This window comes from Drosophila busckii, chromosome 3L, assembly GCF_011750605.1.
Source record: "Drosophila busckii strain San Diego stock center, stock number 13000-0081.31 chromosome 3L, ASM1175060v1, whole genome shotgun sequence".
NCBI classification, from domain to species: Eukaryota; Metazoa; Arthropoda; class Insecta; order Diptera; family Drosophilidae; genus Drosophila; species Drosophila busckii.
This window is the reverse complement of record NC_046606.1, coordinates 16546723-16573133: the sequence shown is the minus strand read 5'-3', so window position 1 is coordinate 16573133 and position 26411 is coordinate 16546723. Positions and strand designations below refer to the sequence as shown.

At 43.0% G+C, this 26411-nt stretch overlaps 9 protein-coding genes across 11 annotated transcripts; 5 read left to right on the top strand and 4 right to left on the bottom strand.

The window, feature by feature from the left end:
* The first annotated feature begins 391 nt into the window (after positions 1-391).
* On the top strand, positions 392-4573 carry LOC108600415 (alanine--glyoxylate aminotransferase 2, mitochondrial). 2 transcript variants are annotated; one of them, XM_017987976.2, is made up of 4 exons: positions 392-588; positions 2225-2531; positions 2586-3663; positions 4225-4573. In XM_017987976.2, the coding sequence occupies exons 1-4, from the start codon at positions 567-569 to the stop codon at positions 4363-4365; spliced, it is 1548 nt and encodes a 515-aa protein (XP_017843465.1). In that variant the 5' UTR covers positions 392-566; the 3' UTR covers positions 4366-4573. The 2 variants fall into 2 exon arrangements, with proteins under 2 accessions (XP_017843465.1, XP_017843466.1); XM_017987977.2 differs by lacking the exon at positions 4225-4573 and adding an exon at positions 3814-4067.
* Positions 4574-4669: 96 nt separating this feature from the next.
* On the bottom strand, positions 4670-11290 carry LOC108600417 (transmembrane protein 64). Its single transcript, XM_017987979.1, has 4 exons — positions 10043-11290; positions 6519-6642; positions 5724-5885; positions 4670-4917 (listed from the first exon to the last, which is right to left on the bottom strand). Exons 1-4 carry the CDS (start codon positions 10852-10854, stop codon positions 4798-4800), a joined length of 1218 nt encoding a protein of 405 aa, XP_017843468.1. The 5' UTR covers positions 10855-11290; the 3' UTR covers positions 4670-4797.
* Positions 7888-9676, bottom strand: LOC108600416. The gene has a single exon (XM_017987978.2). The coding sequence runs from the start codon at positions 9636-9638 to the stop codon at positions 8097-8099; it is 1542 nt and encodes a 513-aa protein (XP_017843467.1). The 5' UTR covers positions 9639-9676; the 3' UTR covers positions 7888-8096.
* A 455-nt stretch (positions 11291-11745) lies between the features above and the next one.
* On the bottom strand, positions 11746-12936 carry LOC108599106. The gene is given in 3 exon segments (XM_017985897.2): positions 11746-12642; positions 12644-12683; positions 12744-12936. Coding segments are annotated over 3 exon segments (1107 nt in total). The 5' UTR covers positions 12926-12936; the 3' UTR covers positions 11746-11757.
* A 97-nt stretch (positions 12937-13033) lies between these two features.
* LOC108599073 (group XIIA secretory phospholipase A2) lies at positions 13034-14083 on the top strand. Its single transcript, XM_017985860.1, has 2 exons — positions 13034-13398; positions 13487-14083. Exons 1-2 carry the CDS (start codon positions 13152-13154, stop codon positions 13924-13926), a joined length of 687 nt encoding a protein of 228 aa, XP_017841349.1. The 5' UTR covers positions 13034-13151; the 3' UTR covers positions 13927-14083.
* A 55-nt stretch (positions 14084-14138) lies between these two features.
* LOC108598933 (E3 ubiquitin-protein ligase NRDP1) lies at positions 14139-15909 on the top strand. Of its 2 annotated transcripts, none has more exons than XM_017985697.1 (5): positions 14139-14450; positions 14507-14649; positions 14706-15150; positions 15207-15372; positions 15424-15909. In XM_017985697.1, the coding sequence occupies exons 1-5, from the start codon at positions 14361-14363 to the stop codon at positions 15540-15542; spliced, it is 963 nt and encodes a 320-aa protein (XP_017841186.1). In that variant the 5' UTR covers positions 14139-14360; the 3' UTR covers positions 15543-15909. The 2 variants fall into 2 exon arrangements, with proteins under 2 accessions (XP_017841186.1, XP_017841187.1); XM_017985698.1 differs by having other exon boundaries at positions 14142-14450; positions 15439-15907.
* Positions 15910-16526: 617 nt separating this feature from the next.
* Positions 16527-17490, top strand: LOC108599514 (uncharacterized PE-PGRS family protein PE_PGRS54). Its single transcript, XM_017986383.2, has 2 exons — positions 16527-16715; positions 16776-17490. The coding sequence occupies exons 1-2, from the start codon at positions 16610-16612 to the stop codon at positions 17369-17371; spliced, it is 702 nt and encodes a 233-aa protein (XP_017841872.2). The 5' UTR covers positions 16527-16609; the 3' UTR covers positions 17372-17490.
* A 66-nt stretch (positions 17491-17556) lies between these two features.
* Positions 17557-24541, bottom strand: LOC108599504 (putative U5 small nuclear ribonucleoprotein 200 kDa helicase). Its single transcript, XM_017986370.2, has 6 exons — positions 24345-24541; positions 23537-24232; positions 18730-23473; positions 18498-18672; positions 18149-18431; positions 17557-18088 (listed from the first exon to the last, which is right to left on the bottom strand). Exons 1-6 carry the CDS (start codon positions 24387-24389, stop codon positions 17603-17605), a joined length of 6429 nt encoding a protein of 2142 aa, XP_017841859.2. The 5' UTR covers positions 24390-24541; the 3' UTR covers positions 17557-17602.
* Positions 24542-24657: 116 nt separating this feature from the next.
* Positions 24658-26404, top strand: LOC108599508 (SPRY domain-containing SOCS box protein 3). The gene is made up of 3 exons (XM_017986375.2): positions 24658-25082; positions 25307-25862; positions 26260-26404. Exons 1-3 carry the CDS (start codon positions 24756-24758, stop codon positions 26394-26396), a joined length of 1020 nt encoding a protein of 339 aa, XP_017841864.2. The 5' UTR covers positions 24658-24755; the 3' UTR covers positions 26397-26404.
* The last annotated feature ends 7 nt before the right edge of the window (positions 26405-26411 follow it).

The following is a 26411-nucleotide window of genomic DNA, read 5'->3' as shown; positions in this document are numbered from 1 at the left end:
ATTTTTTTGAAGTACAACCAGTAATTTCTAAACTGGAATGGGTTTTTGATATATATACATTTAATTTTTATTGTTGTTTGATAAGTATAAAGATTCATTAACCATAAAATTAAAACAAAAACAATTCAGCGCACCCAAACTCTTTACAATTTAAACTCTCAGTGTTTATCTCTTTCTCTCTCTCTTGATACAATTAAAAGTAAGAGTATTTAATGTTTACCTGTCACTGATAACCCGCAGAGATCACAACCTTGACATTGTGGGCGCTCTCCCATTAACATAGATAACATCACTAATACTCTCGCATTCCCATCGCTGCTCTGGTTCTCGTTTTGTTTACCATTCCAATGGTCTCTCTGGATTTGCATTACGCTTGGAGCAGTTTCATTTGCGCTCTGTCTGTCGTTGCGTGCGGTTCGGTTTGATTAAGTTCCCGCGAGATCGGCACTAAACAACCTACAATACAGTTAGCAAACGCAAGCAAAAAAAATTAATCAGGAAGTGTAATATTAATAAGTGCAGCTTGCAACATTTGCATACCAGACAGGAAAAATAATAGCTGAACCATGATGTCTAACAGATTACTGGGTGTGTATACAAGAAATTGTTTATAAATATAAATAAAAACACGTTCATTGGTACGGCAAAGTAAATTTTCTTTCCTATTTGATATCATATATGTATATATATAAAATATATGTTTACCAAGCACGCGTGTCACAATAAAAATTCTTGTTTATTTTTAGCTATCTGTATAAAGTTTAAATTAATATGTTTTATTTTCTATGATCTTTGAACTATTGGATGCTTCAGTTCTTCAAAAATTATATTTTGAACTAGAAAACCTTCTTAATCTTTATTTGAAAACCTTTATTGGTACTATACGTACTTAATGTCAACAATAACTCAAAACTTTTTTAGTGCTGTGATAACAGCAATAGCTTTCGTTATCTCAGAAAGCAGCTTTTATTTACAGTTATAACGGTGCCTCCTAAATTCTCATATATTTTCTGTCTCCTTTTTCCTCTCGAAAGTTCTTTTTATATACGATCTCAGCAATCCATTAACATCAATTTAAAACACTTTTGATTAATGCCATAGCGTTGACCGCAGAATTTCAAAATGCGCACAACAAGCAATCCGTAACGTGATATGAGAATCGGCAAATGCTGTAGGTCTTCTAATCACGACGGATTGCGTGGACCTGCACTGGTCGAAGAGATAAGCAGCATAACTGATAACTTTGGCAGGTGCTCTCAAGTGTGGATTTTGATAAGCAGAGAGTGGCCTACCCAATTAGTTAGTATTTGAGGTTGGCTAACAAATCACTAGGGGATTTGTTATCAGTTGAAGAGAAAAATGTCGCCAACGGTCAAAGCCTATTTATGTTTGAAGCCATAAATAAAATGGTTTTTAAAATTTAAAGCCTTTGTATGAATTAACATAATTTAATTAAATAACATTTTTAAGATTATATCTATACTTCGATTTTCAGTGACTTTCATTAGCTTGTAATGTTAAAAACGCCCCATGTTAATTATTATCCCCATGCTAGGCCGACTCCCACATTCAACAAGATATTGGAAACTGCGTCTCAGTCTATTAATAAAAGCAAGAGTCTTGATTAGAGGTGGGGCCAGTGGGGAGCAGTACCTCCCCGCTTTAAATACAATTTACTCGTGGCGACCTCACAGTGGAATTTGCATTCTATAAAGTCACAGCTCACATTTCCATAAGTTTGCCAAGTCGGGCAAGTGAACTGAATGAATCAAGTAGACAATGTATATACTAACGCTATAGTTACTGCCGCTGCTCACGTGTTTATGATCAAAATCTGATAAGAGATGATTATTGCAACTGCAATGGTCGCGCGTTCAGTGCCTATTACAGATTTCTGTTGACGATAAGCGCTAAATAATAATTAAAATGTAATAACATTTATTTATTTACTTTGCCCATGCTCAGTTCCATGACAAATACAGGGTCTACAAATTGAAAGTTTATAACAAATATAACAAAATATAAAGTACTAAATCACAGTCAGCTATACAGAATAAATAGTTTCAAATATTAACGATTATTAAATTAAAGACTAATTAATAGCAATCTGACTGCTTTAGTATCTAATTTACTGTCTAATAAATATTGATGACATATATATAATGTTTAATATTATTATTTAAATCCGCATTTCTAATTCAAACCAATTATTCTGATCTTAAAGCCCACAGCTCACGCCTTGTGGCACGTTGCAGCTCCACGTTGCACTCCAAAGCAGCGCCAGCTGTGATGAGCCAAATGCAGAATGAGATGCCAGAATGTGAGCATCAGGCGCCTGCGTACACGGGACCCAGCTACGAGCAAATACTGGAGACGCGCAAGACGCACTTGACGCCCAATCTGCAGGCGCATTTCAAGAAGCCTCTGGTCATACACGCAGGTCGCAAGCAGTGGCTCTATGATCATGAGGGTCGTCGTTACTTGGACATGTTTGGCGGCATTGTTACCGTCTCCGTGGGACACTGTCATCCGTAAGTAGGCAAAAGCAATCAAAGCGATTAAAAGACTAAACAAATACTCTGCAGCAAAGTGAACCAGGCGTTAAGCGAGCAGACGGCAAAGCTGTGGCACACCACCAATATTTATATGCACCCCAAGATTCACGAGTATGCCGAACGCTTGGTGGCCAAGTTCCCGGGTGACTTGAAAGCCGTCTGCTTTGTCAACTCAGGTTCAGAGGCCAACGATCTGGCCATGCTCATGGCACGTCTGCACACGGGCAATCAGGATATACTCACCTTCCGCAATGCTTATCATGGCATGTCGCCGTATACTATGGGTCTGACTGCTCACTCCACCTGGCGTTATCCTCTGCCCGGCGTTAACAATGGCATACTGCACGTTATGAATCCGGATCCATATCAGGGCGTCTGGGGCGGCGCCGCCTGCCGCGATTCACCTGTGCAGACCACGCGCAATTGCAACTGTGGCCCCAATGATTGCCAAGCGGGCGTGCAGTACTACAACGAACTGGAGCAAACGTTCAAGTACTCGCTGCCACGTGGCAAGGTGGCCGCCATGTTCGCTGAGTCCATTCAAGGCGTTGGCGGAACCGTGCAGTACCCCAAGGGGTATCTCAAGCGGGCGGCGGCGTTGGTACGCGCCAATGGCGGACTTTTTGTGGCGGATGAGGTGCAGACTGGCTTTGGACGCACGGGCGAACACTTCTGGGGCTTCCAGGCGCATGACTATACGCCGGATATTGTCACAATGGCCAAGGGCATTGGCAACGGTTTCCCACTGGCGGCAGTGGTGACAACAAAGGAAATAGCCGCATCATTGGGCATGGCGCTGCATTTCAATACCTACGGTGGCAATCCTATGGCCAGCGCAGTGGGCATAGCCGTGCTGGATGTCATAGAGGAGGAGCAGCTGCAGCGCAATTCGCTGGAGGTGGGCACCTACTTCCTCAATTGCCTGGCTGAGCTACAGCAGCGCTACGAACTGATTGGCGATGTGCGCGGCAAGGGTCTGATGATTGGCGTGGAGCTGGTTAGCGATCGTGAGACGCGTGCTCCGCTGGCGGCGCCACATGTGCTCGAGATTTGGGAGGCGTGCAAGGATATGGGCGTGCTCTATGGACGCGGCGGCCTGCATGGCAATGTAAGTTGCTGCTTTGGTGATTGGTTTATTACATTTGTGTAGAGTTTGTCTCATTGGATCCAGCATGAAATTCCATATTCAATTACTAACTGTACTTTCCCCCTCACGTTTCATACTTCTCAACATTGCAACTCCCACAAATCTTTCCAGGTTCTACGCATTAAGCCACCCATGTGCGTTAATCGCGCCGATGTCAAATTTGCCGTGGATGTGCTCGGCCGTGCCATAGAAAACTCATTGGGCAAACAGTTCTAGAGCTTGGACTAGCAGTGATAACCAAAGCAAAGACTTTAATATCTAAAGAATGCATTTATGGATTAGTACTACTATTATATCTTAAACTTCATTTGCACATTTACTTAATAAAGTTGAAAGACTTTCAATTACCTAAATCATTTGCCAAAACTTTAAACAACAATCTAAAAATTAGGTACACACTTTGGGATTCCCTAACTCATGCTCATATGCAACCTATCTAACCGCAAGTATACATAGTATAGACTAAATATTAGCACTCTTTATCTGTAAAGGCATATAACATAACAATATTTTCTTCAACAGATACTCAGCTTTAGGCCACCTCTGTGCATTAACTATGAGGATGTGGAGCTGACCTTAAGTATTTTGGAAACCGTCTTCGAGCAGCACATGAGCAAAAGACTACGTGGATGGCGCGCATTTAGTGGGCGTGGCTTTGACTAAAAACCAGCATTAATTTTTGTATACAATATTTATTTACTTAATTTAAGACTTAATTTGAATTGAGCACAATTTGTTGCTTAGAGAGCCTTAGTTTGTATTTTAAAAGCAAATCTGTGAGCATTACATTCCAATGACTTTTGAGCGTAGCTGCTGCTTAAGTTTATATAATTAACATAATTCCTTTATACAAATATGTATATAGTTTAGGCACAGCATTTGTTTTTTTTATAACTAGCTTAAACTAGACAATTTAAATATCATTTCCTGTTTGGTATAACGTTCGTGCTACACACTAAATAATTGCTAAGCATTAAATAATATAATTTATTGTGCATTGCACACTAGAAGACCGTTTACATATTTTCATTACAATTCGCATTCGAATGTACAGTCTTCTTCGTCAACTTGGTTAGACGCCAGGATCTCTGTCTGCTAGACCTGTATGTCAATTGGCTTCCCATCGTTGTTGTACTCCGATGTGAGCAGCGTCTCCGAAAGCTCTTTGCGTGCCTTCTGCACCACCCAAACCATCAGAGCAACGCCACAAATTACCTATTATTATTAATAAAGGAAAAACAATATATTATTAAATTCGGAAAAGGATATTTTGCCAAACTATGCGAAAAACAAATGATTTTTAGAATTTTAATATTATATATTAAACTTTAAACAGATGTAAATTGTTTTATGTCAGATTCAATTGTTTACAAAAATGTAAAAGCTGATCGAAGCGTTTCCTGCGATTATGCAATGAAAATTGGCCAATTTCGAAAGCATTGCCTAGCTCAGGGGATAATTCAAACAAAAAGCAATACAAAAAATTCAAAGGAATAATTTGTTTTTCATGAGTAATGGCAACCACTGCAAATATAAAAAAAAATTGTATGCCTATACTTTATGAATTTTGAGTTTGATGTTGCTGATTAAAAGCATGCTACTGTTTTTACTGATGGTTGCCACACTTTGCATTTTTGTGCCCCCAAAACTGGTTCTTTTTTTCATGTTGACCAATTGTGCTCTTACCTATTGAAATTGGTTTTATTTGAGATTGATTGCTTAAGCTTTGAAAACAGAATAGGATAACAAATATTAAGCTAGGAATTAACGTAAACCATATATTGATTTTTCTGCGACTAACTTTTGAAACGCTTACTATTTTAATGGGTATTAAAAAATGCATGGACCTTATGCAATCAACGATAAGGTCATGGAAAAATGTGAACTTAATTTGGCACGCAAGCTTAGAAAAACTTTTTACTTTTCTACATTCTCAGCAGAAAATCAATAAATTCGAATAGAACTGCTACATATAGTTGGATAAATGATGCAGCTAATGCACGCTAGTTTGACTTGCTTACCTCCAATGCAAAGCTAATGTAGCCAGTTAATTTGGTGTGGTTGTCATTGAGCACCTCGTGCATGGAGCGCAGTGTGGAGCCCAAGTAGACATTTATCGTCTGGGCAGGCAATAGACCCAGAAATGTGGCAGCATGATAATCGCGCGCATTAATTGAACTGATCTGTGGGGTGGTTAAAAACATAAATTATAATGTTTCATAGATAAAAAAGGGAAAGCTCTGAAACAAATGAAAACATACATATTAAACAAAAACAAAATATTGTAATTGTCTGCTTTGTCGTTGCGTTTAGTTGCCATAACCGGTTTAAGCAACAATTCAAGTTCAATATCTTTTTAGCTTAATTTTACAGCTTTTGCTTTTTACCTTACTTTGTTTGTAATTGTGACTAATGTAAAAATAATTTGTCACCCGTAACTTAAGCGCAACTGAAAAGTGAATTCGATACAGACACACAACACTTGTTGCAAATCAGAAGCTCTATATTTAATAGGATTTTTTAAAATTTAATTTAAGCATTTCATATGCGAAACAGGTGTAATGAGCTCTTAATGCATGACAAACGAATAATGAAGCGTAAATACGCAAACAAACAAAAGCCCTGTACTCGCAGTTGCTATATATATATATATATATATTATATAGCATTGGACTGATAAACAAATAGTATATACGACACAATATGAAAGTTGTGAGCAAGGCAGCTGACAAAAGCGCTGCCAATGTTAGAGTTCAAGAAACGAAACAAAGTAGATATAGACAGCTAGATTATATGTATATGCTCAGTTGACTTACTCCAAATATCACATTTTGCAATCCAAATGGTATGGGCGTGAGTCGCGTGAAGAGCACCACTCGAAATGCCTTTGGTCCAGATATAACGCGCAGTATAGCGCGTCCAGTCTCATTTTTGATCAATCTGAAAATAGCCACATGAAAATATGAAGCAATTAAAGACTGACTGACAGGCAGACGGAGCAAAACAAAAACATACAAAAACAAAATGCAAATTACATATAAACAAAAACACAGGCAACACGAGATGCTATTCTTAAAGCTAAAAATAGTTTCGTTAGTAAAATAGAGTAAAAACTATATATACGGAGATGCCACAGAAGTCTAGAGACTTGAAATCTCTCAAATCAAAGCGCAGAGCTGCGAGATATTTGATTCTTTGGAATATTTAGCAACAAATTTTATTAAAATAGCATTCGAAGCTGATTTTGAGGTTGATTTGAAATTCTATGACAGCTAATACTAATGAAAGCTTTTGACTGTTGCTACCAATTGGCAGCAACTTGTTAACCATTATCTAGCTTGTAATAAACTTTTTACTTGCTTGTGTGAGTGTGTGTGTGTGTGTACTCCCTTGCTTAATACGTATACGCATTGTATAATTCATGTGCTAACAAAGATAATCAGAGTTCAATTATAGCCAATGAAGCAGGCAACCGGTTCGGTTTACTTTGGTTCAGTTTAGTCAACAACAAGACACATTAACCCCACTATGTTATGGCCAATGAGGTCTATTGGACGCTTTAATTTGTGGTTTGCTTTAATTTGCGGCTAATTTGACTGACATGATTAGGCGATTAAACATTTAATGACACACGCCCACCAAAACTGCTATAAAACAATCAAAGTCATATAGCAATTTCTTTATTGTATGCTTTCGTCAGTATTTATTTCATAAATGGAGGTCCGGAAATTGTTGTTGGGCATGTGTTGAAATTGCGGCTACAACAAACATTTGCTGGCATTTATTTATAAAGCTGTATTTATGTAGCTGATAAAACAATTCAATACAAACTACAGTGAACGCTTGTATTAAGGGAGCATCCAGGTAAAAGTATAAGGTAAACTATTATAAACAAGCTGTCCATACGTAAATATCCCTCATAAAGAACATGCTGACTACGCCCATGACTCCCATCATTTCATTCAGACTAGTTTACCGTTCATTTTTGTTTTTATTTTCAATTAAGACCTATTAGATCTTATTTATTTTTAATTGTAATTCAATTTTTATTATTGTTGAATGCATATGTGTTACTCAACGACTTTAAAAACAAGGCTTCAATTGGGTTTTGATTTGAATTATTTGACTGGAATTCAAACGGGAACTATATATTATTTATATATTATGATTACACACACAATGAGTAAACATTGAAAAATGCATTTATTTGCTTAGCGTTTACTACAGCGAATTCTAAGTGCTTGAAGAGAAATAACCAAAAATACGTCCATAGTTGTCTAATAATGAATCACCTTATCACAATTTTGTTATCAACATAAAATTTTTCGTACTCAGTGCTATAAAATTGTTGCTTCCCTAAACGAACCTGCTCAACTGGAAAGCTTAGCTCTTAATTAATTTACTGATTGTGCGACACGCTTGACATCCGAGTTGTTGTAGCTACGGAACTGTTCCACGTCACGGCGGTTGGAGCTACAGTCGGAGGTGAGCAGTTCCAGTTCGAACTGCTCCGTTATGTGCCAGCAGTCGCCAAGAGTACAGAGCACACCTCGAAACTCTGGATAAACATGTCGACAGTCGTTGGGTATGCATACGGACATTTGCAGATAGAATACATTGCCAGGCATCAAGGGGCACTGCATCAGATGCTGACTGCAAGGCGCTAGATCCAAGCCCGCATGCGTGATCAGCGTGGAGAAGGCGCTAAACTGGCTTGCAATCTCCAAATTCTGTGCACGCGTGCCCACCATAGGCGACAAAACTCGCAGCTGCCAAAGCTTGCCGGCCAGCAACTCTATATACTTGGACTGCAGTTCCAAAGGCGTGCAGCCCGTGCCGCTGGCATTGCCACAGATCATGCGGCACAGCTGGGTGCGTAAATCAAACAGCAGGCTATAGATAAGCTGCTGCGAGTTGCTGAACTGACCCCGCTGGGGCCAGCTTCTGGCCAGGCAGCTGCAGTAGCCGGCATGCTGGGAGCTCACGCCCATTAGCCAAGTGCCGCCAAAGCTCCTAAAGACTTTGGGCTCAAACGGCAGTGGTTGATAGTGGGAACGTTGCTGGCACTTGTAGGCATACAATGCGGCCAGTTGACTACCATTGTGCTCCTGCTTATCCTCAAGCAGCTCCTGCAAGGACTGTGCTGCTATGGAGCTGGACAATCGCATGGCTTCCATTTCCTTGGGCGTCTTCAGGCTTCGCGTGTATTGCAGCGCATTGCTGGGACAGTTGAGTATTAAATTAAGCTCCTCGGCTACTTCGCTGACGAGTTGACTCAGCGCTGTGGACTCTTTTTTGTGCCAGAGCTTGGAGCTGGAATGATTGAGCAGCTTGATCAGCGTGCCACGCAGTCGTGCCATGGGTAGCACTTCATCCACATTGTAGCGTTTGCAGGCGTGCTTTGCCAGTCGCTCATCATAGTCCTGCTCTTCACCAGGCTCAAAGAGCAGCGAGCACAGCTCACGCTTGCGATTGCGCAACAGCACGAGCACTACGCCCGGCATGAGACAGTCGCAGAGGTAAAGTAGATCACTATGCTGGCGAAAGGGCAGCCGCTCGGCTGTAGCATCCGCACCCAGCAGCACAAGTATGTGTGAGTAGCAGCGATTCCTTTGTTGATTGCTCAGATGCTGCATTACCGCCAGGCGATGTTGATTCACCTCTTCCGGCTCCAGCACTGCGCTGCCCTCCAGTTTGCCCTGCAAATATTCCCGTGTTGTCCACTTGGTGGCGCTGTTGTAGAAGAGATCTTCACGAAGCTCCACTATGGACTTGGGCTGCAGCTGCTGCGCAAAATCCGGTACGGCAACTTCAGCTGGCTTGTCCACCAGTGTGGTTGCCATTTTCCCATTGCTGCATGTACGTTGTTGAGCCAAAAAGGATTTTAGCTTTGGCACACAGGGCCAATACTTTAAATTTGGTATAATCCGTAACATTTTAAATCGATTGTTGACAGTAAGAGAAATAAAACATCGCTTACTTGTCTACGCAGAACACATTCGGAAATTATAGCGAGTCGCAACCAACAGCAAAAGACTGTTCATGTCATTAGATGTTATATTTTTAATTTCCGGTGAGGAAATTCACAGCTTTAGCTTGATCTACTTAGCTGCAAGAGTTGTTTAAACTAAGTATCTATGCAGACCCACAGGGCTATATCGTTGTCTTATAAAGAATAATTTAAATAATTTCAGTCAATTATTAACATAACCTATAGATTGATACATATATAACACTGTATTCGCCTCAGTACAAATCACAGCAAATTGGACATAAAGAAGTCTATCCAGTCCAAAGAAAAACTTAAATTTCAATACGATTCATAGTGAGTAAAACTTACTTGTGGACAGGAATCTGATGGCGAACACTGCGTATGGTAAGATGAGCTATTGCTATGCCCAGATTGGCGCCCAGTATGACGGTTAACCAACCCCTCCAGACGCCAAACAGATAGCCTGCTGTGATGAGTAGCACAAGATAGCCCAGTGCAAAGGGGAAGCTGACGACGGTGAACAGCCCCAAATAAATGACGAATATAAGCCAACTATTCTGCGTTTCGATCCAGAAGAGTAGCTGCTTGGCATAGTCACGTGTGAGATAGGCAACGACGAAGAGCAGGGCGAGCACACAGATGGGCAGCAGGTAGCTAAAGTACCAATGGCGCATAATGAAGCCATAGCTCTGCATCCAACATGTGTTCCGGCGCAGGTAGTTGGTGGTGCGACTGTTGCTACGTCGACTGGCATTTATGAGGAACGTATCACCTTCGCCGCTATCTAAATTGACATTAATAACACTGGTCCCCAAAGCAGCGGGTGAAGAGTTGGAGCCTTCGAGGTCACCCGAATCACAGCTGATGAGGGCAGCAGCATCCATGGATATTGAACCATTGTAGCTGTTGCTTTTTGTCATGTGCGGGGATGGTAATGGTGAGCAGGAGCTGCTTGATGAGCCAATCTGCAAATCATCCGTAATTGCTTTGTTGAACTTGTACATGCTGTTTTTGTTGCTACTGTTGTTGTTGTTGTTGTTGTTGGCATATCTGCAGCTGCTTATGTTGCTGCTGTTGTTGTTGTTGTTGGCATAATCAATGCTCAATGCCAATGTGGTTGTCATATTTAAAGTTTCACAGTTAGCTTCCCCCTTTGCCATCACCTACACCATCACCTTATGTAGCACGATGTTTTCTGCTTCTTCTTCCACACACAAATATGTTTTCTCTTTCACTTTGACTCGCACTGTTTATGTTTATGTGTTTTGTATTGTTGTATTATTAAAGCAGCTGTCATTCAAAATTTCACTTTTATAATAAGCTTAGAATGGTTGTAAAGTAGGGCATTTGTTTTTCCGTCACAGCCCGCGCGTACTTATTTAATCTATTTCAATAACAAATGCCATTACTGTTTATCACACTTTAATTCAATTAAATTCAAATAACATGTGCCCAATAAGCTAGAGTTTAATTAGAGTGGCCTTTAACTTTAAACTAAATGCACATGGAAAAAACATTTTTAAGTAAGACTTTCAACTTTTACGATTCTTATTAAATTAAGATAAACTTAACACACGGAGCGTCGTGCTGCTTGGCTGAGTGCTGTTCAAAAACTGAGAGTTAAAAGTATTAATTGTTTATTTTTTCAATTTTTTGAGGAGCGAGAAAGAGCGAAGTTCGAACTTCGTGGAAGCAGTGCAACACAGGGTGCGAGCGAGAGATCCTAGGTTCGAGCTATCAGTGTTGTCAGAGCATCGTGGAAGCTAAATCGATAATCGCTAGAAATAGCTATATATTATTACGAATTTATTTTTAAGATTAAAAGTAAAATAGCTAGATATCTAGCTATGAGCAATTCACAATTTGTTCTAGCTTTTGTAATTTTAAAACAAATGTTTCGATACTTTTTCAAATATACCAGGAAAAGTATTAATCCGATTAATATAGTAATTAGTTATATACAAGATAACATTGTAAAGTAGAAAATAACAAAAGTTGATAACAGAAATTTATTTTTGAACAAATAAAAGTTTTATTTGTTGTATTATTATTATAAAACTGTTTCAGTCAACTTCCTGATCAGTACAGGGTAGTTTTTTGGAGCTGCGTGACACACTAGCAATGCTAGACGGATCCTGGAGAAGAACTAGTCTTACAAATGCCAAATTCAAAAGAAAAGCCTGACCCAGCATCTCTCGTTGATATCGTTCTATATTGGAGTACATAGAGCGTAGATTTGAGGAGAACTGCACCTGGTTACTAAGATTGCTTTGTTTTCCATCAGCTGGTTGCTCATTCATATTATAATACGTGCGCATCATGCCCAGAATTGTGTCCTCTGAGGAGACACGTTCCGTGCCCACCAAATGATTAAATAAACGAGCCGTTAGAAAACGTCGTAAGTAAAACAAATTAGTTCTGATATCTTCAGGGCTGGCACGTGCTCGTAACGCATAACTCAGCATGGCCGTAATCTGGGCCTTTTGGATGTTCACATTTTGTTGATCGATGCTGCCCGGATTGCTGCTGGCCTGTGCCATCTGGGGGCTCTCCAAAATATAGCAGTCTGCGTGTGGAATCTGATGCGCAACGTAAAGACAACGCCGGACCAGCTCACCTAGGTGCAGCTTCTTATCGTTTATATCATGATGCTGCCAGTGAGTGAGTACGCAAGGTATATCCTGCTTTCTTGGCAGCTCCAGTCGAGCCCAACTTATGCTGGTCACACCAATACGCACGGATACACTAGAAGAGATGCTCTGACGTTGCTGCTCATCTATCGTAGGCGTTATAAATGGCGCCACTCTAATGGGTTTTTCATTTTGGCTGCTGCGACTTGAGCTTGGCTCTAACAGACTCTTGTAAAATTTAGTAGTTGCCTTGAGTCCAAAGCCCTCTACATGGAATATGTCGTTGAGTTCACGCAATGGACCATTGCGCGATTTCCAAGTTGTGCAGTTTATTTGCGCGAGCTTTGGTGATGTCGTAGCTACAATACAAAGAGGAAATTAGTTCAAGCTTTAAAGTACATATACTGTTTTTAAAGTACCTCAATAGCTGCTCTATGGATGTTGCATTAACGACTTTTAAGATTTGTACGCGTTGTTCCTCAGTAAAAGGCGGTAATTGCACAGGATCCTCAGTAGATCTGTCCAGCTGCTCAGTATTGAGCCGCCGCACATAATTAATATTTAAAGCACGTATCAATCGTTTAGCACTAGCTTGAATCATACTTTATTAAAAATAATTAATAAGTTTAAGATAACAACAATTACGCAAATCTGGCCAGTTTGTTTTGATTGTAGTTACAGTGTGACCGCGCGAATACGAACAGCTGATGGCACAGCTGACTGCAGCAACAAAAATACGGAGCAACGGCAAACTACAATAATAGCTCGTAAACTAACTCGCAATAAAAAGCAACAACGAAGCAGTTGTAAGATAAACGGTCTACAGAATGCAGTTCTCTTGGATGAAGCTAGCCATTTATCTGTTGACATTTCTTACATACGCCTACTCGGGCTATGGCTCCAGCACCATTGTACATCTACGGGATGCCATAATAGCAGCAGAGGCAATTTTCGGTGATGTTTTTAAAAATTTAATCACGGTTGTACGTAAGTTTCGCACGGTTCATGAAGTGTTTGATGCAGCGGTCGAGGAAAATTGCGTGTTCCATTGTCCAGCACCTGATGGAGGCACACGTAAGTGTTTAAATTCCGCTCATCCTTGACGTAAACGGAAATTATGTAAATAAAACGATTTTGGTAATGACGTGTGTTTGTCTTGCAGCGCCACGACCCGTGCAGAATAAATTTTATACCCCCACCGCTGATGGCTGTGGCTCACTGGGCTTGCGAATTAGCACAGAGTACCTGCCAGCTGCAGAAATGGAGACTTGCTGCAATGCCCACGACATTTGCTACGATACCTGCAATAGTGACAAGGAGTTGTGTGATTTGGACTTTAAAAGGTGCTTGTACAGATACTGCGACAGTTATGAGAAATCTATAGCCAGCGACTTGATGATTAAGAGCTGCAAGGTGGCCGCCAAGATGTTATTTACGGGCACGATTACATTAGGTTGTAAGTCTTACCTGGATTCGCAGCAGCGATCATGTTACTGCGCATCCAGACAAGGTAACTCAAATTTTAATGGATACAAACAAGCCAATAGCAAGGAGAAGCAACAACGCCAAAAATATGGCTGGAAGGATCGCAACGAAATTTAGCTTAATATCAAAAAATTCAGATGCATACGTGTTATTTGTTGTTTTGTGTTAGTTTTCAATTGTATTTGCGAGTGTTTTACCAACCCCTGACGAATTTTTAAAATTGACGCACTATACAATAAAAAATCTCAGTATTTTTATACCAAGCCAAATAAAATCGCACCTTTTTGCAAATTTAAAAACATTTTCATTTAATGTAGACAAGTAGTAGGCCAAAAACCAATATTTTTGAATTTTTACATGAAAACTAACGTTTAAAATTTTACGCGGCTAACAGCACTCATTCCTCTGCCATTTATCAGCACTTGCAACGGCATATCGAAAATCGTGTGTTATCGACAATCGCGCAAAACTTATCGAAACAGCAAAAAATTTTGCAATCCTCAAAAAAGAAACTGAATTAAAATTAATGTTGCTTGGCTGAAAGTGAAGCAATGGGCTACGATGTCAATCGCTTTCAAGGCGAAGTGGACGAGGAGCTAACATGTCCCATATGCTCAGGCGTTCTGGAGGATCCGCTTCAGGTAAGACAACACAAACAATATCAAATGAAACATTTTCATTTCCGTATGGTATATAGGCTGTGATGTGCGAGCATGCCTTCTGTAGGGGCTGCATTAACGAGTGGCTTACGCGGCAGCCCACTTGTCCCGTGGATCGAAATGCACTAACAACCGCCAATTTACGTGCTGTACCTCGTATATTACGCAACTTGTTGTCCAGGTAAATAGCCGCCCACGCTATATATTCCGCTAACTAATCTGTGACTTTACCTACAGGCTATCAATAACCTGTGACAATGCGCCTTACGGCTGCACAGCTGTACTTAAGCTAGATGCATATAATTCGCATTTGGAGGATTGTGTGCACAATCCGAAACGTCCATTCCCATGTGAGAAAGGCTGTGGATTTGATATTCCCAAGGACGAGTTGAAAGATCACAACTGTGTGCGTGAGCTACGAGCCCTAATTGTTAAACAAACAGATCAAATGGGCCACTTTAAAACTGAGTTGGTTGATCAGCAGCTCACTATCAACGAGCTCAAGCGCGAGCTGCAACTGTTCAAGGATTTTATGCGTGCCATGCGGGTGTCTAACCCAGCCATGCGCGCCATTGCCGATCAAATGGAACGTGACGAAGTGATTCGTTGGAGCAGCGCTTTGGCCAGAGCGCGTGTTACACGCTGGGGTGGCATGATATCCACACCTGACGATGCTCTACAGGTAACTAAACTACAAGCAATCAAAATCATAACTTATAGCAATTTAAAACATTGCAGCTCATGATTAAACGAGCGTTATCAGAGTCTGGTTGCCCTCCGCATATATTGGATAGCCTAATGGAAAACTGCCACGAACGACGTTGGCCACGCGGTCTTAGCTCACTAGAGACGCGACAAAACAATCGCCGCATCTACGACAATTATATTTGTCGTCGCATTCCAGGTGAGTCTGCTAAAAAATAATTAACGAAACACATGCCCTGACTGATCAAAGGTTTCTATATTGTAGGCAAACAGGCAGTTCTTGTGCTGAGCTGTGACAACGTACACATGACTGAAGATGTAATGGTTGAGCCGGGATTAGTGATGATCTTTGCTCACGGAATCGAATAGACAAAATTGTGGTGCAGCTACTTAGGTTCAACTAATACTATATGCTTACAGAGCTCAGTTTTGTTGTTTCCTTTACCTAATGCTTAAGTACTAAAGTATAGAAAACATTCATTTGTCATTTTATCATTTACTTGTAACTAGTATTAAGATAAACTCGCAATCTCTGAGAATTCAAAGACGAAACTTATATAACAAAAACCATTCAAGCGCCTCATAACGACGAAATTCGTATAACATATGGTGTCTCCATTTACATACATATGTGTGTATATGGAGCCCTATTCCATTTTAGATATATACAATCAAATATTTTTTAGTTAAGCGATCTCAGCAAATAATTTTTGTTATTGTTCACTGAATTTGTCTTTATGCATACCATTGTAATCTTAATAATTGACTTTTTAAGGAATAATACATATTGACTGTATGGTTAATTAAATTTAAATAAATAAAATAATTTAAAATGTTTAAGCACAGCTATCAACTATATGTTTAAGTTGTTTTTGATAGTTGTTCAACCTGTCATAAGTTTTCCATAATCGCTGTATAAAGATTACTGAGTTTTAACGCCCAATGGCTAGGTATAAATGTTCTGGGCATCATCTGTTCCCGAAAAGGAAATACAATAAAGCGGTCCAAGCCAAAAATCAACAAACAAAAAAACAGACAAGAAATAAACTAGTTCCTACCTAAGCTTAAAGCGACGAAATGAAAAAGAAAACCGGTTCGGTTACGGCTCTTGTAGACTTGTTTTTTATTTCCCCAACTTTTAAGGTAATTTGTTTAAACCTTTTGTTTTTAAGTGCGTATTTAGCAGTTTTGAATATGTTACATGTGCCAATAATCGATTATCATAAGCCCAGACAACCATTGTTCAAGCAAATTTAAATATTTATAAGCAAAATTAGCGCCTTCTGCCCGGGGACGCCCCCTTAGACGTTTAAAAAGTGAGAGTTTCAGTTGAATAATCTACTAACGGTGCGCGCAGGCTTAAACAGTCGTTTGTCGAGCTGCGCAGTGTTCGGACGTGCTTTGAGAGTGATCCAAGCGAGAATAAACAAATTGTAATGAATTTCCTAATCGTAGTTTTGGCAGCTGTTTGCCTAGCGGCGACGTCAGCATCGCCGCTAAGCCAGAGTCAGCGGAACGAGAAGCAAGTTCAAGAGGAGTTGCGTAAGTGTGACTAAGCGTTAGATAATGTAAAAATGTAATAAAAGTAATATAATTGAGTAGCTGCCAAGGGTGCTACCATTGAGGAAGTTGTTCTCCAATCCAACCTGCACATTAAGCCCAAGCGAGAGCAAGTGCGACGCGTACGTTCCACCATGGACGAAGTTCTACGTGAGATCTACGCCACTCATAAGCGCGTCAAGCGTCAGGGCTCACGTCGCGGCGGTCAGGCCGGAGGAAGAGGTCAAGCTGGCGGCATCTCAACCAACGTGAATTTGGGTGCTAATAACAATGGTGGCTTTGCCGATGCTGGTTTCAATTTGGGAGGATTTAGGCCCGTGGGTCAAAATGGTCACAGTCAACAGCAGTCGGCCACAAATGCTGCTGCAAATAACAACTTCAACGGTGGATCCTCGGGAGCTATTGGACAGTCTCAGGCCTTCCAGTCGCAGTCTGGTAATGCGAATTTCGGTGCAGGCTCCGCTAGCACGGGTACGCTATCGCATAATGGTAACAACAATGCTGGCAGTGCCTCACACTCTCAGCTTTTCGTGCTCCCCAATGGTCAAACCGTTAACTTTGCCTCATCAAATAACTTTGCCAATAGTGGTTTAAATAATGCCGGCGGTCGCGGTAGCGCCGTATCTGTGTCAGGTTAATTCCCGTAAATACTCGTAAATGATTTACATAAAGTAATAAGAATACTCTTGCTAACTTCTAAATTAAGAGTAAATATTAAACCATTTTAAAACTTTTAGAATCTATACTTAAAAAAGGAAGCATAACTCTAGTCTGTCTACTAAATTTTTCAAAATAAATTTCAGCATATTCAAAATTTGTAGTTTTTTATTTTGTAATTTATGCTTGCAGTCGTAATTATAGTTTAATGCTTAATCTGATTCGCTTTCGCTCTCTGATTGAAAATCGCCTACTTCAATAGAGAATTTGTATTCTTGATCGCAGCCCAAGTAAGAATCGCTCATATAATACAAAGTATAGTCGTGCTTGCCTGGACTGGGCGCCACAAAGTCCAGCTTCACTTTGGCCTTTTGCTGCAGCGTCAGGCGCTTGATGGAAAGCAATGAATTTGTCTTCGGATCACCAATGACCACCCACCAGCCTTCTTCGCGTTTTTGTGGGAAGAATGGCGCTATAACAGGTCCAATGACCTCATCCTCGCGCTCCAATTGCACAACCACATTCACCGTGGAGCCAGAGTGTATGCGATCCTTGTCCACCACCTCGTAGTTGAGCTCAATGTTAGGATAACGGTTACAGAAGCGCGCCACATCGGCCATTTGAGCATCAGACAGCTGCAATAGACGTGAACGATCCTCATCCTCCAGCTCCATAATATCGAAAACAGTTTCGATTTTCTAATAATAACAAAATATTTAAAAACAAATTGCACATAAATGAGGAAGATTAGTATTAACCTTTTCGCTGCAACGCGTGATGATGTCCGCATTAAAGTGTGGCAGCTGGCGCAGATACGAGTCTTTGCTCCACATGGCTTGCGTGACCATTTGAGCCAGCTCCATGGCCGCCACAGCTGGCGACAACCAGCCATTGGAACTGAGCACATCCACACAAGCCTGTATTAAACGTATGGCCTTGCTGAGTATCTGCTCTGTGTCCCCTTGAAGTTCTGGGCCCAACTGCAGACGTGACAAATGCGCTTGCAGCATCAAGTTGGTTTTTATGTGCGGATCGTTGAATCTATAGGAAAAGTCAGAGTAAGATTATGATATGTTCCTATTTAGAGTTTACAGCAAGGAAACTTACTTGGGCGCTGTTTCATTCGGTCCTGTTAGTTTGTTGGGCAAACGCTGCGAGAGTGTGCGTAGCACCTGCTCCTCATGATGCCGCACTACTACATCCTCATACTCGGCAGCCGAGGATATAATCTCCAATAGACCACGCACTTTGGTTTTGCTGTTGAGCGACAAACTGAAGAGTTCTGCAAGCGAAGAGAGTTTAAAGATTGAAGTGAGCTATGCAGCTAAACTAAACTTACCGATGGTTGTATAGTTTATGTAGTAATAGGCCGCAATCATGCCCAGATTAAGCGGCAGTGTATCCATGTCATCCTCAACGCTTATGCATCTAGACTGCTCCAGATCGCTAAGCGTGTTCTCCACCAGCTCAGACAAATGATCAGACAAATGGCGATGGGTAACACCTTGCAAATTATAGTAATTGGGATTCTGTGTCAAGCGCCTATAGAGGAAAGTCCAGGTGAGATAGTCCACTGCATCCTGTTTGTTCTCTATGGTCTTGGTGACCACTTCGGCATTGAAGTGATCGTGCATGCGATGATCCAAGTGACTCTCAATTGGCAACGGCTCGTTGATGAACTTCTTGAAAAAGTCCTTCTTGGAGCTCTGACACATAAGCACACATTTGGCATCCGCATCTTCGTTTGGTCGATTAGCGCGTCCAATCATCTGCAGCACATCCGTTATGGGATAATCCTCATAAGAATGATTCTTGCCATTGTAAAATTGCGTGTCCATAATTATGACCAAGTGCGCCGAGATGCTCATACCCCAGCAGAGATCGCGAGACACCACGGCTAGCTGCACTGCGCCCGAGTCGAACAGCTGCTCGACTAGGCGATGATCCGAGGCGGAGAGACCCTCATGCAAATATGCCACACCCTGAGCCAATGTCTCCTTGAGTGTCTTATCGGACATACGCTCCAGGAAAGGTTGTATATCATCCTCCTCCGCATGGAAAAAGCGATTCGGCTGCAAGTCCGACGCCGCATAGGTCAGTATATCAATGGCCACCAGACGCGCCTGCTTGCGCGAAGAAACAAACACTATCACAGGCTTGTGAGCGCTGTACTTGAGTATAGCATTGTACACCGGCTTTGACATGGTAGCAATCCTGGTGGCGTTGTGCGTAACATTAAACCCTTGGATGTGCAGCTCGAGCGGTATGGGACGCACGCTGGGATGAAAGTTGAAGGTTGCGTTGGGATTGCAGCCCAGCCATTGGGCAACATCGCGTGCATCCGTAAGAGAAGCCGATAAGGCCACAATGCGTATCTGCTTCTCAATCTGGGAGCTAATGTAGCGCATACGCGAGCAAACAATCTCCAAAACAGGTCCATCCTCGCCACCCACCAGCTGCAGTTCATCGACAATGAAAAGATTAATCTGCTGCACATTCTTGCGCTGCTTCCAGCGACGGGAGAGCACATCCCACTTGTCCGCTGTGGTGATCACCAGCTGACCCTTGGCAATTAGCTTCAAATCCGTACCCGTTTCGCCTGTAAGCTTGACCACCTTGATGTCCAGTGCCCCAAACTTGGCATGCCAGTCGGCAAAGACCAGATCTGCCAGCGCCTCCTGACTGACCAGATAAACGCAGCGTCCATCGCTACTCTGGCTAAACAGACGCATAATGGCAAACTCTGCTATAGTCATCTTGCCGGAGCCAGTGGGTGCGCCCACAAACACATTGTCATCGCTATTGTAGACCGCATTGAATACCTGCGTCTGTATGGGATTAAACTGTTGAAAGCGTTGCGTGTAGAATGCCTCGAACTTCGGCATACGCAGCGCACTAATGGGCAGTGGCTGCAGATCTAGCAGCTCCGTTGGCGGCATATTCTTCTCCGGCAAGATCAGATGCCTGAACGACACGGGCAGCTGCGTCTCGGCGCCAATCCAACGATCCGAAACAATGCGCAGGAAATATTGCGGCGGCAGTGGTTCAAATACGGGCACAAAGAACTTCAGCTGGTGCTCATCTTGGGAATACTTTTGCTTGAGCAAGAAGAACTCGTGGTGCAAGATGAGCTCCGAGTCTACATCCTCAATGAGCACCCAGAATCCTTCGGATTGTCCATGCACCTTCTCATCCCACTGGAAATCAGGCGTAATGGTCAGCTCCACGCGCAGTGTAGCTCTTGTAATTGGTTGTATATGCGTGGAGAGCTCCAGCTTAGGGAACTGATGCACAAACTTGTGTATAGTCTTGCCCAGCTTGGGTACGCGTATGAGCTCGCCAAGTTCATGCGGCTCCAGATCGTAGAGACGCGCCCAGGGAAAGTGTTTCTTCTCCAGCTTCTTTGCAATCTCATCGGGCATTTTCTTGAACTGACGCAGTGGCGTCATGGACTGCCACATGCGGCGATCAATCATCTTGCACAATGTTAACGTCTTATCCGCCAGCTGCGCCCAACCGCGCGTCAGCACAATCTCAAAGATGGCGCGCATGAGACGCGCAGCGGATTGTGTGATGAACACCATGTCCGACATGAGTGCAAAGCCCTCTAGCCTGAGCTGAGAAATGTAGGCCTGCAAAAGAACATTCACCTTGGCACTGTGCTCCTCAATGGACTCCTTAATGGGGATGGGCACGCGCTCCATGAGCTTTTGCAGCTCCAGCTTCTCCTCCTCGCGCACCGAGATGTGTCTAAACTCCGAGGATAGCGAGAACACGCGGAACAGCTCAATCTCGCTGAGCGTCTGCTTGAGCAGCTGATTATAGGTCAACATGGTCTCATGTGTCAGATAATAGTGCGAGGCAATGCGACCCAAATCCGTCACCTGGAAGTGCCCCGTTTTGCGCTCATACTTCACCAATCCACTGCGCTCCAAACAGCATGCTGCTGTATGAAGCAGATCCGCGCGATGCTGCTCGAGCAGCGGATCCGACTTGATGGCATCATGCGAAACCCCATACAAGGTGGGATTGCGCAGCATGCGTATGTAAAGATAGGTGTATCCCAACCAGTTGACTGCATCCTGCAGATGCTGCACTGTGCCCAGCACAATCTCGGCATTGAGCATGTCCGGCAGCTTGGAGATGAACTGCGACTCAATGGGCAGCTGCTGATTAAGCAGCGACAGATAAAACTGCAGCTCACTGTGGTTAGTTATAAGAATGCCCTCGCCCTTGGTGTCGTACTGCGGCCGACCTGCACGTCCCAACATCTGAAGCACATCCAGCGCACTCAGCTCCACCCAACGACCTTTTTCTGGATTGTACACCTGCGTGCCCTTGATGATGACTGTATGCGCGGGCAAATTGACACCCCAGGCCAAGGTAGCTGTGGACACCAGCACTTGTATGTGACGATCCGCAAAGAGATCCTCCACGAGCGTACGATCCACGCGCGTCATACCCGCATGATGTATGGCAAAGCCATAGGGCAGCAATTCCTTCAGTTCAGTATTCTTCACTTGCTCGGCTTCCGTGCGTAACACTTCCATACTGGCGGAACCTTCGCGCAGAAAGCTGCCCAGCGTGTCCTGCTCCAGGCACATGTCGCGAACAGCGCGTGCCGTTTTACCCGTTTCCTTGCGCGAGTGCACAAAGACCAGCACCTGATTACGTCCTGCATGCTCCATGGTCTTTTCGTACACTATCTCGTTCATTACCTGAAAACGCTTCAGTGCCTTCTTCTCGGTTACGCCAATGTACTGCTGCTCCAGGGCTACGGGACGATAGCTGTTGTCAAAGTAGAAAAGTCCCTTGTCGGGTTTTACACGCAGAAATGTGGCCACATCCTGGTAATTAGGCAGAGTGGCAGAAAGACCCACGAGACGCACGTCCTCCTGTGTGGACTCAATATTACGTATGGTACGTGCCACCAAAGCCTCCAGCACCGGACCGCGTTCATCGTGCAGCAAATGGATTTCATCAATAATCACCAGACGCACTAAACTAACAAAGGTGCGTTCACCGCCTTTGCGTGTGATAATATCCCACTTCTCCGGCGTGCAGACAATCACCTGCGTGGCGGCAATCTGCTCACGCGTCAGTTGATGATCTCCCGTTAGCTCGGACACGGTTAGGTTATAGCAGGCCAATCGACGGCCAAAATTGCCCACCATTTCCTGCACCAGCGACTTCATGGGCGCCACATAGATTATCTTGAAGTCCTGTGCATTAATAGTGCCATCCTCATTGATGTGCTTGCCAATCTCCCGCATCATCGTCAACAGCGCCACATTTGTCTTGCCTGCACCTGTAGGCGCGCACAGCAGCATGTTCTCATCGCTGTCCAGTGCCGCCTTGTACAGACGACTCTGTATGCGATTAAGCGTCTTGAAGCCTTCGAAAACGGGCTGCACATACTTGGGCAACTTGTCTATGGGTTGGAGCTCCTCTTGCGCCTCGAAGGGCACCTGCTTTAGTGCCGGCACATGAACCTCTTCGTAGCCCTTGCGTTGCTTACGATAACTGCCATCGGGCAGCTGACAACGCTTGTTAGCCATGAAATGCGAGCCTTGGGTAAAGGACAACTCATCCAGTTCCAGAAGCTGACGCACGCCTACCACTTGACCTGCTGCCGCTGCACCACCATCATCAGCGTCGCCCTTGCCACGTTTATTAGCACGCGCATCTGCCTCCTCCTGCTCATCTGCTTTGCCTGTGTCCAGTTGACGCAGAATCTTAGCCAGCGCCGTATTAGCTTGCATTTTTTCACGTATCCGCTGACGTTCACTGTCTGTTTGCGCTGAAGCCAGCATGGTACAGTAGAGTATCATCTGACGATTGAGCTTGAGCTGTTTGATGAAATCAAAACAATCGTAGCCCAAGAGCAGCACCAATTGATTCTCACAGTCGCGTTCATCTGCCGCATCCTTGAGTATCTTCAACACATCGGCCGCTTTGCTCTGCGACACCATCGCATCCTTGTAGTATTTGCTTAGACAGCGCTGCAGCCAGTAGGCGTCAATGTCCAGCGGATGCAACGGCTTATCCTTTTTCACATTGCTAGCAGCCTCCTCGCTTGCAAGCTGTAAATTATAACACATTTTTATTTTTATTTTCAATATGGATTCATTATCGCCAGTACTTACATTCTCAGCATGCAGCGTATGATCGATGCGTGCTTCCTCGCCTTCGTCCTCTGCATCATCGTCGCGTATCTCACCAAAGTTATCATTGTCACTCTCTTCCTCGGACTCTTCAAATTGCACATTAATGCCATAAGCGTCGTCGATTTGTTCCTCATTATTAACGGCAGACGTTAGTGCATTGACAGCATCGCTGCCAAAGTCTGTAATCTTCTTGCCCAGATTGACAAGCAACGCAAAACGCTCGTCTGTCACTTCGCCCAACAAACTGTCTACATCGCGTTTGCGCTCCCGATCCTTGAGGCGGTCGTTTTTGAGCACAGCTAATATCTCGTCCGCGGCACCACAGAGTATGTCACGTGGCTGATCACCTATGGCCTCCTGTATGAAACTGAGCAGCACCTCGTACGTCTGGCGTGTTTCTTGAGTTTTGGGACGATATACAATGCCGACCATTTCGTCAATGCCCTCCGAGAGCAGAGTAGCGCCCTTCATACGCTCAAAGTCATATTGTGCCTCATCACGCTTCTGTCGCTTCACCTTGCGCTCCTCTGTTTTTTCCGGCTTTGTGCGCTGGTAACGATCTCCCATGCGTGTGCCATCTAATTTGCCCACCAAGGAACATACCTCGCCGGTGGCTTCATCGCGACGTGGACGCTCAATAAGGCGTACATCAGCTTGCAGCACAAGATTCGAGTTCTAAAATGAAATAAAAATAAAAAACAATCAATATTATACGTATGCGTAAACGTTTACCGCGTGCGGTTTGGCTTTGCGGCTGTAATTTCGCAAACAATGTTAACAGACTTACAGCTTTGTACTCGTACTGCAATTGACGTGCTGCGGCATCAGCCATGGTTTATTGTTAGTCTTTTAACTGTTTAAGTATTTATTTAAATATACTTTGTAAAAATAACGCGTTAAAAGAAAATTTCACTTCTGTACAACTGCCGCCGAAAACCAGGGATACATTATACATGAAAATGCACACTTGTCATCAACCTGCCTCCACTCTTAAAGCAAATACATACATCGATAGTGAGGGCGGTGTTATTGTTCTAAAAAAATATTTGTAAACAAAACAAATGGTGATGCATTGTAAATGCAGTTGTGAGTGTAATACATATATTGAGCAGTGCGCTGATACGTGAGCCAGTTTCCATGCGACCTCGCTAGCGAGAGGAGCTTAACCAAGAATAAGTATAAAGTACATATCAACACCATGCTGCCAATTGGAAATGAAGAGGAGTCTCTGCGGTGCGCAGGGTTTTGCGATTGCCGCTTTCCTAATTCCATAGACGTAGCCAATACGAAGGCCCACATTCCAGATATGGTCAAGTGTCGTTGCGGTGAGGACAGCGGTAATGGCAATGAGTGGCAGTGGCATGCGAGCAACGAAGCCGATGCGCAAATCCACGGCAGAGATATCATATTCCATCCAACATATAGCCAAGGCACTGCCATTGTGCGTGGCGAACAGCCGTTGCACCAGGACAAAGTACATTTCTGGGAGATGCGCGTCATCACAGCGTTGGCGGGAACAGATGTGGTAAGTGCGAGCACATTAAGTGCAGCTGCACAAAAGGGCTTAGCGCTCAGATCAGGTTTATCAACAACTTGTTGATAAGACAAAGGGGACGCCAGCTTCAGTAAATACTATATACAAGCAGTAACCAAGCGAATGAATGCCTGCACTTAATTGATAAGAAACCCGCTAGTTTGTAAAGGTTAACTGAAACATAATTAATTCCATTTATTTATACATTTTTCTAGATGTTTGGTATAGGCACCGATAATGTTGATCTTCAGCAATTTAAATTTCACTTTGTCTCCGCATTGGGTACCAATGCTCAATCTTGGGGCTACTCCTATAATGGGAGAATACAACATTGCGGAGAGCAGCTGCCTTTCGGACAAAAGTTCTCGCAGGGCTGTTTAGTGGGTGTCTATCTGGATCGAACACGTGGTTATTTGGAGTTCTATCTAAATCGCCGCTCGTTGGGCGTTGCCTATACATGCATTCCCCAACATGCTAAAATCTATCCTATGGTCTGCTCTACAGCTGCTAAGTCGGTTATACGCTTGATTAATTCCACATCGCAGTCGGTCACGTTACAGCTTCTAGCGTTTCGAGCGCTCGCCAAACAGCCACACAAAGTGGAAGAACTGCGTCAAATGCCCGGCTTGATTAGCATCATGAAATCATATTGGTTTCTGGCGCCACCCGTACGCTACTCGCGCTGCTCCAAAGAAAATGAACTCGATCTGGGTGATGAGGCGGTGCTTTCCAGCGCGAAGCTAAGATTAAGCCGTAAACAAAAATACACAGGTCAGTATATGGGAAAAATGCATAGGACTACAAGAAGCGAATTGAGTAATATACTTGAATGTGAAGCGCTGTAATCATATTAAACGATGAAAGTGAGGCGGGTCGTAGCAATAAAAATAAATGATTGATGTAATGTTTTCCACTTCGCTTGCTTTTATTTCTGTTCCCACTGCATTTAAGATTTGCCACAAATATTGGAGTGGTAAACATTATAAAATAAAACTTATCTTGAGATATTTGGTTTAAGTGTAATGCATGCAGATAGTCAGCAAGCAGATAAAGTTAATAAATATAACTTTTATATTTATTTCAATGAATCAGATTGAATGACACAGCGTCTTACACTGTCGTCTATGTGACCAGAAGAAATGCTCAGCTAATGTGTAATGTTTTGTAGATGATGTCAACATTGACGATGACGATTTGTATGCGAACGCGCACAAAATCGCTTTGCGGCATTCGGACAGCGGCGACGAGGAATACACCACGTCTATACATGAGTTCTGCGATGAATACTTTCATTACTTATTGTAGATTGTAAACAAACTA